Source organism: Haliotis cracherodii, unplaced genomic scaffold (genome assembly GCF_022045235.1).
Source record: "Haliotis cracherodii isolate W230 unplaced genomic scaffold, xgHalCrac1.p SCAF_11, whole genome shotgun sequence".
NCBI classification, from domain to species: domain Eukaryota; kingdom Metazoa; phylum Mollusca; class Gastropoda; order Lepetellida; family Haliotidae; genus Haliotis; species Haliotis cracherodii.
This window is the reverse complement of record NW_027266266.1, coordinates 9942366-9956769: the sequence shown is the minus strand read 5'-3', so window position 1 is coordinate 9956769 and position 14404 is coordinate 9942366. Positions and strand designations below refer to the sequence as shown.

Below are 14404 nucleotides of genomic sequence, written 5' to 3'. Positions count from 1 at the left end.
CATGTTCATGAAAAGAGTAAGTGGTTGGTTTTTTTGGTTTTATGACGCCGTAATTCTCCTCGACGGCGGCCTGAAAACAAAGAAGACATATGCGTTAAAGTGCACATTTCCAGCCAATGGATATTGTCAACTTTTTTAAAGTGCCACTATAAAATGGACAAGAGAACATATGTTTGCGCACTGGTTCATTTTCTGCTGAACAGACACCTTGATCAGAATAAGGTAAGCCCTTTGATTAATATTTTGCATGTCTCTCCAGAACACAACTGAAGTCTTGTTTTCCAATATGCAGCTCACGCCTTTTGTTCTATGTTACTTGGATCACGCTATTTGGCAGTAATAGGATGTTTCATTCAAGTCTCACAAATACACATGTTCTAGTTCTTAAGGAGGTGTAAGCACTCCACGTAAAGTTCATAGCATGTGATATCATCGCGCTTCATGTTGACAAGCGACGTGTCATATTTTGGAACTTCCTCTGAATGTATTTGTTTGTTTAGTTATTTTTTTGTTGTTAAAGGCTGCATTCAGCAATATTCCACCTATATGACGGCGGTCTGTAAATAATCGAGTCTGGACAAGATAATCAATTGATTGATATCCTGAGCCTCGATCTACGCAATTGACATGCTTCAACCAAATCAGCGAGCCTGACCACCAGTTCCCAAGCATCAGTTGCTTTTTACATATCATTTCTTAGGAAATATTAAACGTCAACACCAGAGAAGAATTAAAGGGGATTATATTGTTTCATTTTAGAGTAGGAGATTTGGTATGCAACACAATCAGTGATGAAGGATCAACCTTGTCATACTTAAATGAATGTTAAGAAATGTTATCAATTGAATGCTCTGAAGTGATCACTGCTAATACAAGTCAATGCTGCAGTTACGCGTATTGTGTTTTGTTTTATCCAAGATGGCCGACGTTTCCGAGAGAAAACGTCTATAACGAACAACGGATATAACGAACTGATTTTTACGGTCTCTTGTAGTTCGTTATAGCCGTGTTTTACTGTATTTATTTTATGTGGTTGGCATTAATCATATGAATAAATGAATATGACTTCTGTTGCTGCTCTAGTTCCCATCATGGCCAGTGTTCCGATATTGGTTCTGACATTGTCACTCGGCCTTGGTGAGTAGTACTCCTACATCGGCAAGTGTCTCATGTTGCCTTCAGTAAAGCTGGCATTTGAATTATATCGTATATTCTTATGTTGTTGTTTTTAACAAAATGCATGTTCTTTTTATTGATTTTTGTTACAATACAAATATTCCATTCGTGATACTAAAGTACTCACGGAAATGAAAAAAAAATGTTTTTCTCAATTTAAAAATCGACACAAAGTGTTACGTAGCTGTAAATACGAAATAACAAAACAACTCGAAAAGTACTAGTCTGGATTTGCTAGTTTGATCTCAGTGAACAATACAAAATGTACTTTACAGGAGGTAATTTGTCGGCACTTTCAGGATTCAAAAATAAAACTAAGTCCAAATTGACATAGCAGAAACAGACTATAGGCATTACGCACCTGTTCTCACCTGTCGTCAAGGTGTCATAGGTCACCTTGATCTACTTACACCTGGTTATGCCCTGTTTCACAATAGTCTGTTTTATTCACATTTTTACACACTTTTACGTGTAAAAAGGCATAAAAACATTTGAAATGCTGTATTTGTGCCACGGATCAATTAGTACTAATTTAGTTATTTGAATATTTACATATTTTGTATATTAACTGCATTAATTTAAGATCTGAGGTCGAAAAAACAGGTTTTTTTCATTTCCGTGAGTACTATAGTGTATAGGTGCATAATAAATGTTTGAGAGACAAACAAAGATCTTATTTTCTGAATGTGTACCTGTAAGTATTGGGGAATTCAATTATACAAAATACTCCTAATCTGTGACAATCTTTGAAAAGTACAATAAATCAAGAATGAAACTCCAAAACGTACGGAAATATTTATAATGAAATAGTATATATTTCCCACTTCAACTAAACTTTAGCGAACCCTTTAGCTCAGGCCACTTACGACTGCCGACGCCCTAACCAGGCCTGTCTGAATAACGGGAACTGTACCTTCACATCCGCCAACTGCACCTGTACCCCGGAATTCAGTGGTTATGACTGCGGCCTTGAATTAGGTGAGTACTCACGTGTTTTTGTACACATACGTTCTTCAAGAGAAGGACCGCCTCCGTGGTCTATTGGTAGAGCGTCCGCCCGGAGAGCGGAAGGTCCGTGGTTCGATCCCCGGCCGCGTCATACCAAAAGACGTTAAAAGATGGTACTTGTTGTTACTCTTTCTGGCGCTCGGTATTAAGGGGCTAAAACAAGGACTGGTCGGCTCGGAGTCAGTATACTGTTTCTGAGTGGGATATTCATGTTAAACTGCGGCATGGTATCTCAGTGAGCTAGCACTATAAATCGGCATCAGTCCGGACTAGTACAAGCAGCCACACAAACACACACACGTACATGCACGTCGCTATAATAAGTGCAATAATCTTGGACGCGACGTTAGACCCCATTTCACCTCACCTTCAAGTGAAAGGGTTTTATTAACTCTCTCAGCTTTTGGAGGGAACACAGCTATTGACGTTTTGACAGCATAATGTAACTACATCGTGAGTCGGTTCCTCTGTAGGATAAACTAAAGGTATAAGTTGGAGTTATTGGATTGTAAATATGTAAATAAGAAAGGTCAGATATGTACTACTTTCAGCTTTTCTTAACAAACATGACATCGCCCTTTATCTGCGATCGAGTCATTTAGGGGAAGCATTACTATGAATATCGTTCTTGATAAGAAGACCTCACCACCGCGAAAATACCGGCATCTGGCAATATCTGACTCGGACAGTAGATGGAAAACTCTTCATTAGTGTTGTTATTTCGGCGGCGACCTGGTGACGCGTTAGCCTGTTCACATGCAGAAACTTACACAAAAACAATCCCTTGTAGTCATATTCAAACGTTAATTGAAGCTTATTGTTATGTCATACCATGAATTTGTTATCATTATCCACATAAGATATATATGTCTTAAACAAATTTTCCTTGGAACTATTTTTCCAACTGACTGATCACTGACTTCGATGATACACTGACGTAACACATATTCATGCGCTCATTCAATCACAATGTTTGTCAGGGTGAGAATTGAAGAATGACATTATATGATAAAGAAATTATCACGTAACTTCTTTGAGAGGCACCACGCTTGTCTGTTTTGGGATGGTAAAAATCCTATATTAGGAATAAACCCTACTTGTATATGACCCGTGAAGATCCGGGATAGAATAGATCTTCAGCAACACATGCTTGCCGTAAAAGGCGACTGACTATGCTTGTCGTTTAGAGGCGACTTACGGGATCGGGTGGGCAGGCTCGCTGACTTGTCATCGTATCCCATGGATCGATGTTCGTGATGTCAATCACTGGATTGTCTGGTCCAGACTCGATTATTTACAGACCCCCGTCATATAGCTGAAATATTGCTGAGTGCGCGTTAAACAACAAACCAACCAACCAACCATATTCACAATCTCAGTTATGAGTAGCGCTGTGGTGGCCTACTGGGAGAGCGTTCGCACGTCACACCGATGAGTCGGGTTTAAGTCACAGATTTGTACAATGAGGGAAGTCCATTCTCGGGGTCCCCGTTGTGACATGGTGGGATGGAGCGAAACGTGACGTAAAACATTCGGATTATGGCCTGAGTGAGTGAGTGAATATGGTTTTACGCCGCTTTTAGCAATATTCCAGCAATATCACGGCGGGAGACACCAGATATGGGCTTCACACATTGTACCCATGTCGGGAATCGAACCCGGGTCTTCGGCAAGACGAGCGAACGCTTTAACCACTAGGCTAACCGACCGCGAATTATGGCCTGAACATACAGAACGTTCTGAATGACAAGCGCCAAACTTCTAGATGCATCCATGTATATGATATATAAGAGAAAGTATCTGAAAACAGTCATAGCCAAGAACCGTTGATTATTCAACCTGACTGGTCAATATCACAATAATGTATAACAGACTTAATCACGAACTTTGTTGGTTATTTTGTTCTATTCATTTTTCATCTTTACTTTTGTCAGTTAACGTTGATCAGCGCAGCTGTACCATCTCTACGTGTGTCAATGGAAGCACCTGCTATGACGACGGTACAGGAGCCAAATGCTATTGCGACAGCGAACACTACGGCGACATGTGTGAAAAAGATCGATGTGAGCAAGCGATTCCATGTATCGAACCTCATCTTATATCATCCTTGAAAAAAATTAGAATAACCTTTCAAAAATATATTTGAACATGCATGAGTATATAACACAGAAATGAAGGCATGATATTTCAGGAAATGCACTATCGTGTCACTGGATTATCGGGCTCATCTATCATCTGATTGTCTGGTGTGTTTTTAGGCCGCCGTTGCATGGCAGGAGTTCTGCTGTGCAACGTTAGACAATGAATACAGTAAACTAAGGTTATAACGAACTCAAAGTGACCACTAATCTTAGTTCGTTATAACCGTAGTTCGTTACAGGCATATATACAGCATAACTACAACACATTTTAGGGACAAAAAAAGTCAGTTCGTTATATCCGTCAGTTCGTTATAACCGTAGTTTACTGTACATTACTCTTTGATGGAATTGTGTGAATGGCGGGTGCTACCGGTGTGGACGGACATGCTTACCCTTTCCCCGATCACCTGGTGTCATCACAGAGTTTCAGTGATCCTTCCAATATTTTCCACAGCTATTTTACCCTTTACTCCAAATGGATATAAATTTGTTTCGGGAGAAAATCGTGACTGGTTAATCTCCTTTATTGACAATTTATGTTTTCGAACACTGATCCTCTTCAGTTTCCCTGACCTGCGTAGCGGACTTGATGGTCATTGGGATTAACCCGTACAGTTCTTCTGGATTCGACGCTTTCGTGGAGGACAAGAAAGGCATCGCTGGTTGCGACTCCCAGGGAGTGCCGAATCCGGCAATCAAGTTTGATAAGATCCCTGACAGCTGGGAGGGGCATTACATCAAAGTAGAACATGACAGTGCAGCCTGCGGCCCCAGCGTGCCAGTCATTGTAAGTACATACCACATGCATGATGCATACGACCACAAAGAATCTGAATATCAACGTTCATACCACGTTCTTTTATCAACGTCATTAAGCCCAAGGTAACGCCCCCTTGTGCATGTATAATTTACCACTGCGTGCCAAGTACCAGGCAGTTTCATGTTTTAATGGAAAATCAATTAAATCAGCAAGCTCTCAAGAAAAGAGTGTATATTATGTTAAGTATACGATAAACACCCCATGCTACGCTTCACGAACGGACGGTGATTAAACAGGTCCGTGATGATTAGAAAAACGATCGTTTTCTGAAAACTCTGTTAAAGTCGTGAATGCTTTGCCAATTGGGAGTGACTGAAATTGAAATGACCAAAGTAATTAGATTTTTTCTTTTAATATTGGGATTGGAAACACAATTTAAGATGTAAATCAGAATTCTTACCCTTTCTTTTTGATTGTATTATTTTACCATTCAAAGATATTTACTCGTCCAGTTAACTAATGTAAATACAAAATTGTCATTTGTCATACTTGGATAGAGAATAGATCGAGGACATGACTAAACGTTTCCTACTTTTGCCATCTTCATACAGACTGGCGACAAGAAAGAATTTAACCGTGTGGTGGTGGTCAAATACAGTCCGAATCTGCTGACCGACATCGACGACCGCTACTACGTTAAGTGTATCCTGGAGAAAAATGTAGTGGTTGACAGCAGAGTCGTCAGGATCAACGTCACGGGCGTGTAAGTATATGCAAAACATAACGTCAAAGGCATGTAAGTTCATACAGACGACAGCGTCACGGGCGTGTAAGTATATGCAAAACATAACGACAAAGGCATGTAAGTTCATACAGACGACAACGTCACGGGCGTGTAAGTAGAAATAGAACACAACGTCACGGGCGTGTAAGTAGAAATAGAACACAACGTCACGGGCGTGTAAGTAGAAATAGAACACAACGTCACGGGCGTGTAAGTAGAAGTAGAACACAACGTCACGGGCGTGTAAGTAGAAGTAGAACACAACGTCACCGACGTGTAAGTAGAAGTAGAACACAACGTCACGGACGTGTAAGTAGGAGAAGAATACAACATCACTGGCGTGTAAATAGGAGAAGAATACAACATCACTGGCGTGTAAGTAGAAGAAGAACACAACGTCACTGGCGTGTAAGTAGGAGAAGAACATAACGTCACTGAGGTGCTGGTAGAAGTAGACCACAACGTCACTGGCGTGTAAATGTAAGTAGAAGTAGAACACAACGTCACTGGTGTGTAGGTAGAAGTAGACCACAATGTCACTGGCGTGTATGTAGAAGTAGAACACAACGTCACTGGCGTGTAAGTAGAAGTAGAACACAACGTCACTGGTGTGTAAGTAGAAATAGAACACAACGTCACGGGCGTGTAAGTAGAAGTAGAACACAACGTCACGGGCGTGTAAGTAGAAGTAGAACACAACGTCACCGACGTGTAAGTAGAAGTAGAACACAACGTCACGGACGTGTAAGTAGGAGAAGAATACAACATCACTGGCGTGTAAATAGGAGAAGAATACAACATCACTGGCGTGTAAGTAGAAGAAGAACACAACGTCACTGGCGTGTAAGTAGGAGAAGAACATAACGTCACTGAGGTGCTGGTAGAAGTAGACCACAACGTCACTGGCGTGTAAATGTAAGTAGAAGTAGAACACAACGTCACTGGTGTGTAGGTAGAAGTAGACCACAATGTCACTGGCGTGTATGTAGAAGTAGAACACAACGTCACTGGCGTGTAAGTAGAAGTAGAACACAACGTCACTGGTGTGTAAGTAGAAGTAGAACACAACGTCACTGGCGTGTAAGTAGAAGTAGAACACAACGTCACAAGCGTGTAAGTAGAAGTGGAACACCACGTCACCGGCGTGTATGTAGAAGTAGAACACAACGTCACTGGCGTGCAAGTAGAAGTAGAGTAGAACACAACATCACTGGCGTGTAAGTAGAAGTAGAACACAACGTCACCGACGTGTAAGTAGAAGTAGAGTAGAACACAACATCACTGGGGTGTAAGTAGAAGTATAACACCACGTCACCGGCGTGTAAGTAGAAGTAGAACACAACGTCACCGGTGTGTAAGTAGAAGTAGAACGAACACCACGTCACTGGCGTGCAAGTAGAAGTAGAGTACAACATCACTGGCGTGTAAGTAGGAGAAGAATACAACGTCACTAGTGTGTAAATAGGAGAAGAATACAACATCACTGGCGTGTACGTAGGAGAAGAACACAACGTCACTGGCGTGTAAGTAGGAGAAGAACACAACGTCACTGCGGTGCTGGTAGAAGTAGACCACAACGTCACTGGCGTGTAAATGTAAGTAGAAGTAGAACACAACGTCACTGGCGTGTAGGTAGAAGTAGACCACAATGTCACTGGCGTGTAAGTAGAAGTAGAAGACTCCATCACTGGCGTGTAAGTAGAAGTAGAATACAACGTCACAAGCGTGTAAGTAGATGTAGAACAAAACGTCACTGCGGTGCTGGTAGAAGTAGACCACAACGTCACTGGCGTGTAAGTATATGTAGAATAGATCGTTACGGTCCTGTAAATATTAGTAGAACACAACGTCACCGGCGTGTAAGCAGAAGTAGAACACAACGTCACTGGGTTGTTAGTAGAAGTAGAGCACAACGTCACGGTCGTGTAAGTATATGTAGAATACAGCGTCGTGGGCGTGTAAGTATGTGTAGAATACAGCGTCACGGGTCGTGTAAGTGCATGTAGTACACGACTTCAATGGCGCAGGCGTACAAATACATGAGTGTCTGAATCACCATCAAAGTGAGAACGCCAGGTGTCGACGAAAAGGTTTGCATATTCTGCCCCACAAGTCAATCACGTATTCATAATAATTAATGACACATGTTGGCATTACTAACATTTTGAAAGTGATAATTTGATGTGTTGTTTTTGAAGTATCGCAATACTATTATAACTCGAACCATATAATATTAAACTGCCAAATGTGTAACAAAAACTTTATTCTCAGGCACAGCCAGCACGTAGTGTCCCGCACGGATATTGCCAAGGCGGTGGACTTCTTTCTTGTTGTCAGCGGTGACAGCTACACAGGAGATCCTGTTGACGTCGGGACAGAACTTAAATTCATATTTGGCGTTCAAGGGGGTAATTCAATTCAATTACAAAGATTTATTGTTGGTATCATGTTTGTTTTGGTTTGTTTGTTGTTTAACGCCGCACTCAGCAATATGACGCGATGACATATATCAACCAATTCAGCGAGCCTGTTAGTCGCCTCAAACGCCTCGCCTTTTACGGCAAGCATGGGTTGCTGAAGACCTATTCTACCCCGGATCTTCACGGGTTTGATATCATGTAGACCGCAGTGTACAATATTATTAGAACGTGTGGGTTTTTTTATCGCCACAGACTAACAGATTTCAAATATGGAAGCAAAATTCAACAACCTACTCCTAATCAATGATGAGGTTACAATGATGACACCAGGTGTTCGTTAACCGTATGACCATTTCCTGCACTTCCAGTCCAACACAAAGTAGATGACCAGAAATATGTTAGGAAATGGTAATGTGAAGATGAAGAAATGTTGGTCATATTTGACGTTCAAGGGTCTATTTGTTTTGATAAAAAATGTCTTGTTGATTTCATGTAGGCCGCAGTGCAATATTATCAGAAAGAATTTTTTTTAAAACATCATAGCCTTTTTGCTTTCAAATATGCAATCATAACTTAAGAACCTACTCCTACGAACAATAGTACAGGTTACAATGATGACACCAGGTGTTCGTTAACCAAAGTCTATGACCAGAATATGTCAGGAAGTAGTAAGTTAAAGAGGGTGAAATATTGGTTGAAGTATCCCCCGGGTTTTGACTATAACATAGTTAGTAATGATGAACACTGTTTCCCCAGTATACACGTCACTGCGGGTGGAGGAGGGGGAGGCCAACAACACCATCTCCAACGACACGAAGACGCTGAAGCTGATAGAAGGAAGGTAGGTGATGTCTCCAGGCAGGACACTTTCCACCGAGAACAGTGATGAGTAATTGTTCAATCCATACCGAAACACATAATAATTAAAAATTAGGAATGGTGGAAAAATCTCGAAAATTAGGTTTTTCTCAGTTTTTAGCCCTCAACAGTGAGTGAGTGAGTTGGGTTTAACACCGCTTTTAACAGTATTCCAGTTATATCGCGGCGTGTCAGCTTAATGTGGGAGGGAAGCCCGAAGTAATGCAGGTCTCGGACGTTTACCACTTCGGTGAAACCCACGAGCACGGGTATGGTGCTGACAAACCTAGAAACCGGGATTCGAACCTACAATCATAGGTTTCTGGTGTGCCCAAGGGACGCAACTCTGGCAAGTGAATCGCGGCGACTTGCTGTGCCCCCACAAGCGGCAAAAAGAAACCTGCGAGAGACTCGACTTTAAAACCAGCGAACTTTGACATTGGGTTTGTTCTATATGACAAGGAAGCATGTCCTAACGTGAAGAACGTGTCGCTGTTGTATGTGGTGACCATTGCGCAAGGCCACTTTAAACACCATTTTTTAATGGACATGCTGCACGTTCTAAACATAGTGTGGGTGTCCAAAAATGTACGTTTGGCCCGAAAAACATTGAATGTCTTGAAGTGTTAATGAAAAAGTAGTATGTCAACAAATACTCACACGCCATCTCCAGAATAGTTCTTGCATGTATGATATTATAAGGTCCCTGATATGTTTAGAGTTATCATTTACTTTGTCTGAAGACCATGTCCTTTCTACTGTCCCTGGTAATAGAGAAAACCTTTCAAACACCTTTTGGTTTCGGACAGTTTTCGCATTTCAATTAATGTTCTTTGTTCTGTAGTGGGTGTGGGCAAAGTTGGGAGAGCGTACTTCAGAAATCAAACGTGTATATAGTTTGATTTATGTTCATATTTCACTGCATTTAAAGGACCCGGAAGAACGTTGTAGAGAATTGCCTCCTAACGATCAAGGTCCACATGTGTGTTTCAGTTGTGTGCACACTGACGGGTTCCCTGTCATCTCAGAGGCAGTCACCCCCGACTCTAGCAATAAACAGGAGTTAAACCTGAAAATAAGGGCTTTCCACTTCGACGGAAATGACAAAGTGATTTTCTCCTTCCGGGTCAGAGTTTGTGTGGCAGCAGACAACTCGACCTGTGAACCGGTAGGTGGCAGCTTTTAATCGTCTTCACTGAGGGACATAAAAATCACCGATATTCCAAGTATACCATCATCTAAAAATACATAAGTAGACACATATTGATAAAACAAATAAATTAATGACTATTGAAAACGATATTTTTACACAATAACTAGATATACGCTCTTCCACTTCGAGGGAAATATTTGTGTGACTGAAGACATGTTGGCCTGCCGCCCGGTTGGTGATAACACAACTGTTTGGATTGTAAAAAAATATAATTGACATAACATAGCGGAAATAGAAATAGAAACCAAATCAATCACATAAAACACAGAAGACTATTGGTAAAATATAACCTCTGGGCAACAGCTATACCCTATGAACATGCGACATGTAAGTGCACTTATTTAAATTAGTGAGTGAGTGAGTGAGTGAGTTTAGCTTCACAACGCTTTTAGCAATATTCCAGCAATAATACGGCGGTGAACACTACAAATGGGCTTCGCACATTGTACCCATGTCGGGAATCGAACCCGGGTCTTCGGCGTGAAATGCACTTAGGATAACGTTTTTCAGAAAATACTGCAAAAACATTATTTGACCTCAGATTTTCTGTAACCCCCTCAACCCGAACACCATCTCGTTACATGAATAACACATGTATTCTTGGGAGGGATATTAAACTGGGCATTTCTCACCTTCTGTATGTCAGGTTAACTGTACCGCTCCAGACGGCGGTTACGGCAGAAGGAAGAGGGATGCTGAGAACGAGGTGCAGCTTTCCAAGGTGGTGAAGATCCGTAGTCAGGACGGAGGACAAAATGGAGGTAACGTAATGTAGTCCTATTGGGTGAAGATCCGTAGTCAGGACGGAGGACAATATGGAGGTAACGTAATGTAGTCCTATTGGGTGAAGATCCGTAGTCAGGATGGAGGACAATATTGAGGTAACGTAATGTAGTCCTATTGGGTGAAGATCCGCAGTCAGGATGGAGGACAATATTGAGGTAACGTTATGCAGTCCTATTGGGTGAAGATCCGTAGTCAGGACGGAGGACAATATGGAGGTGAAGTAATGTAGTCCTATTGGGTGAAGATCCGTAGTCAGGACGGAGGACAATATGAAGGTAACGTAATGTAGTCCTATTTGGTGAAGATCCGCGGAGGACAATTTGAAGGTGACAAAATGTAGTCCTATTTTAGTAACACTTCTAAAGAATCAACGTTCCAGTCTAGGAATAAACATAAATGTAATGTCAGTGCTCATCAAACCTGTCTCCTCTCCGTGTATCACAGTCATTCACATAGTCTAGGTTACACACAAGTGTACCACAGAAAGATTCAAATATCGTGTATACGTTTACTGACCATCCGTAACTTCTTCACAGAAAACTCAAACCCAGATACTATCCCTGGCATCACAGCCACGGGCTGTGAGACATCTTGGGAGATGACAACAGCCCTCATCGCCATGGCTGTGGCCATCTTCTTCCACATCCTCCTGTCTGGCGCACTCATCGTCATCGTTGTCTTTTCTCGTCGGCGTCGTCACAGCAACAGGGAGTCCAAGACTGGTGTGTATGCAGTGTCATCAGCCACCGCGAAACGTCTGTAATCCTCACTTGAACAACGGACAGAGACTCTCCCCCTTAATATAATTTAATTTAATTTAATTTCTTAATGTGAATTATTTACTGAAGAGGCGATGCACCTTTACCGATCCTCAAATAATTCTAATTTCTTTTTTTATTTCAACGTCTCGATCAGAAGGTCAATCCAACAATTGTTTTGTTAAAAATGCACAGAACCTTGTGAAGGGCGAGTTTTCGTTCATTCAGCTACAATATCAGAGCATGCCACTTCATCTTGAGATATTAACTTCTATTGCAGGAATATGTTTAAAAGCGGCGTAAAACTATACTCACTCACTTTGTGCCTCTACTTCAAGTTTTAGCTTATTCCATATTACTAATGACATCGTATAAAAACAACATTATAAACTCGCTCTCTCCTTCATTCCCATCTCGCTCTCTCACTCCTCTCTCACTCTCACTCACTCTCTTACTTTCTCGGGACGGTGGTTTAGCCTAGTGGTTAAAGCGCTCGCTCGTCACGCCGAAGGCCCAGTTTCGATTCCCCACATGGGTGCAATGCGTTGAACCCATTCCTGGTGTCCCCCGCAGGGATATTGATGGAATATTCCTAAAAGCGGCGTCAAACTACACTCACCTTCTCACTTTCTCTCTTTCACTCTCCACTAGCTACTGCTACTGACAACATTATATAAAAGCATCATGTTTAGCTCTTTCTTTCACTCGCTCTCTCAATCGCTCTCTCACTCTCTCATTCGCTCTCTCACACTCTCACTCCTCTCGCTCTTTCTCTCTCGCTCTAACTCTCTCAATCGCTCTCTCACTCTCTCATTTGCTCTAACTCTCTCACTCGCCCTCTCACTCCTCTCACTCTCTCTCTCTCTCTCTCTCTCTCTCTCTCTCTCTCTCTCTCTCTCTCGGTACTCTTCATATATAAACAGGGATTTTTGTTACATTTTATCATAATATATTAGCTATGTATACAATGTTGTTATTGATGTTACGATCATTAACGTTATACAACGACAGTCAATCTGACAGATATTGATTACGAGACACACAGTGTGATTTCAGAGATACGGATGTTACCTTAAAATGTGAATGTTTCAGCGACTGGGATACGCGACAGTTACATGTACGATAACATAATGTCTATTAGTCGTCATGTCTATTGAAACTTGTTTTTCAAATTTGGGAATAAAAAAAAAATTGTTATAAAAAGAAGCATTACAGTGAGAATACCGTACTATTCTCGGTCTTATAGCATCCCCGTCACTACGTTATTGAAACCAGTCAGATTGTGCCACACATTTTATTCGCTTTACGGTAAATGTTATAACTATGGTTGTACATAAAGAGGGTAAATAAAATTATTAACCATTATTGATTTGATATACAGAGATAAAGAATATATGACATGCATGTACATACACATAAGAGCGACTTTAACCATTTCAATGAAATAAGAAATCTCAACTAGATGTCATTGTACGATTCCAACTATATAAATAAGCGCAACATTACTTTAACTAACGTTTGAGAAAACGCCGATAATCTAATACAATGACGGGGGAAAACGTCCCCTTTCTTTACTGAACAATAAAAGTTCCTGTGACATTGAATAAGATTTAATGCAAATGTTTTTTACCAAATCTGAAACAATTTCGGTTTGCAACAGATAAAAGACTTCTGTAAGTGTTCAAATGGTTTAATTTGCCATACTGACTTCAGAAAATGCGTGGTTTCATAAAAAAAAAAAAATAAATGAACATGCCAAAATGTCAATTTACAAATCAAATGCGTGTGTGCCCACCTCTGGTTGAAATGGAAGCAACACATCTTCGTCTCATGGAATGGACCAGGCGTCGCACAAAGTCCTGTGGAATATATGTCCATATCTGCTGAAGCATGTTTCGAAGTTTCTGGAGTGTCTGAGGAACACTTGGTTGACGTCGAAGGCGCCGATCCATCCATCTCACATGTGCTCGATTGGTGGGAGGTCAGGGGAGTGAGCCGGCCAGGAGATGACATTCACGTTGTTTTGTTGAAGAGAATCCTGAACAAGTCGAGCAATATGTCATGTTGAAAGGTAATGCCTGGGCCATGACGACGCAAAAACGGTAGAACGGCCGATGATCTTGTCGCGGTAGCCCTGTCCATTGAGATTTCTCTCTACCACTATCAAACGGGTCCTCTGTCTTGCTGTAATCCAACCCCATACCATAACGATGCCGCCCCCGAACCGATCTTCTTCCATGACACAATGATTGACATAACGTTTACCTCGACGTCGGTTCTCTCGAATCCGTCCATCGTTGTGGCTGAGGTGAAAACGAGACTCGTCAGTGAATAGAACTTGTCCCCACTGCATAGCCGACCAGCGTTGACGCTGTCTGCGCCACTGTAGACGTGCATGACGGTGGCTTCCTGTCAAAATGGGATGTCTGACGGGTCTTCTGGCGACAATCCCTGCACATTTGAGGCGGCGACGTACGGTTTGCGAAGATATTCGTCGAAG

The 14404-nt window shown here is 41.6% G+C and overlaps 1 protein-coding gene across 1 annotated transcript; it reads left to right on the top strand.

Moving 5' to 3' along the window:
* The first annotated feature begins 1091 nt into the window (after window positions 1-1091).
* Window positions 1092-11909, top strand: LOC139455370 (EGF-like domain-containing protein 2). The gene is made up of 10 exons (XM_071236927.1): window positions 1092-1137; window positions 2029-2154; window positions 4119-4247; window positions 4889-5112; window positions 5697-5848; window positions 8141-8277; window positions 9046-9130; window positions 10141-10315; window positions 11007-11121; window positions 11683-11909. Exons 1-10 carry the CDS (start codon window positions 1092-1094, stop codon window positions 11907-11909), a joined length of 1416 nt encoding a protein of 471 aa, XP_071093028.1.
* Window positions 11910-14404: the final 2495 nt, after the last annotated feature.

Excerpts from the sequence above, each read along its gene's own strand:
- LOC139455370 (XM_071236927.1), top strand. The coding sequence starts at position 1,092 with ATGGCCAGTGTTCCGATATTGGTTCTGACATTGTCACTCGGCCTTG. Across the intron at positions 5,849-8,140 it reads AGGATCAACGTCACGGGCGT|GCACAGCCAGCACGTAGTGT; the intron begins GTAAGTATATGC and ends CTTTATTCTCAG. Across the intron at positions 9,131-10,140 it reads CTGAAGCTGATAGAAGGAAG|TTGTGTGCACACTGACGGGT; the intron begins GTAGGTGATGTC and ends TGTGTGTTTCAG.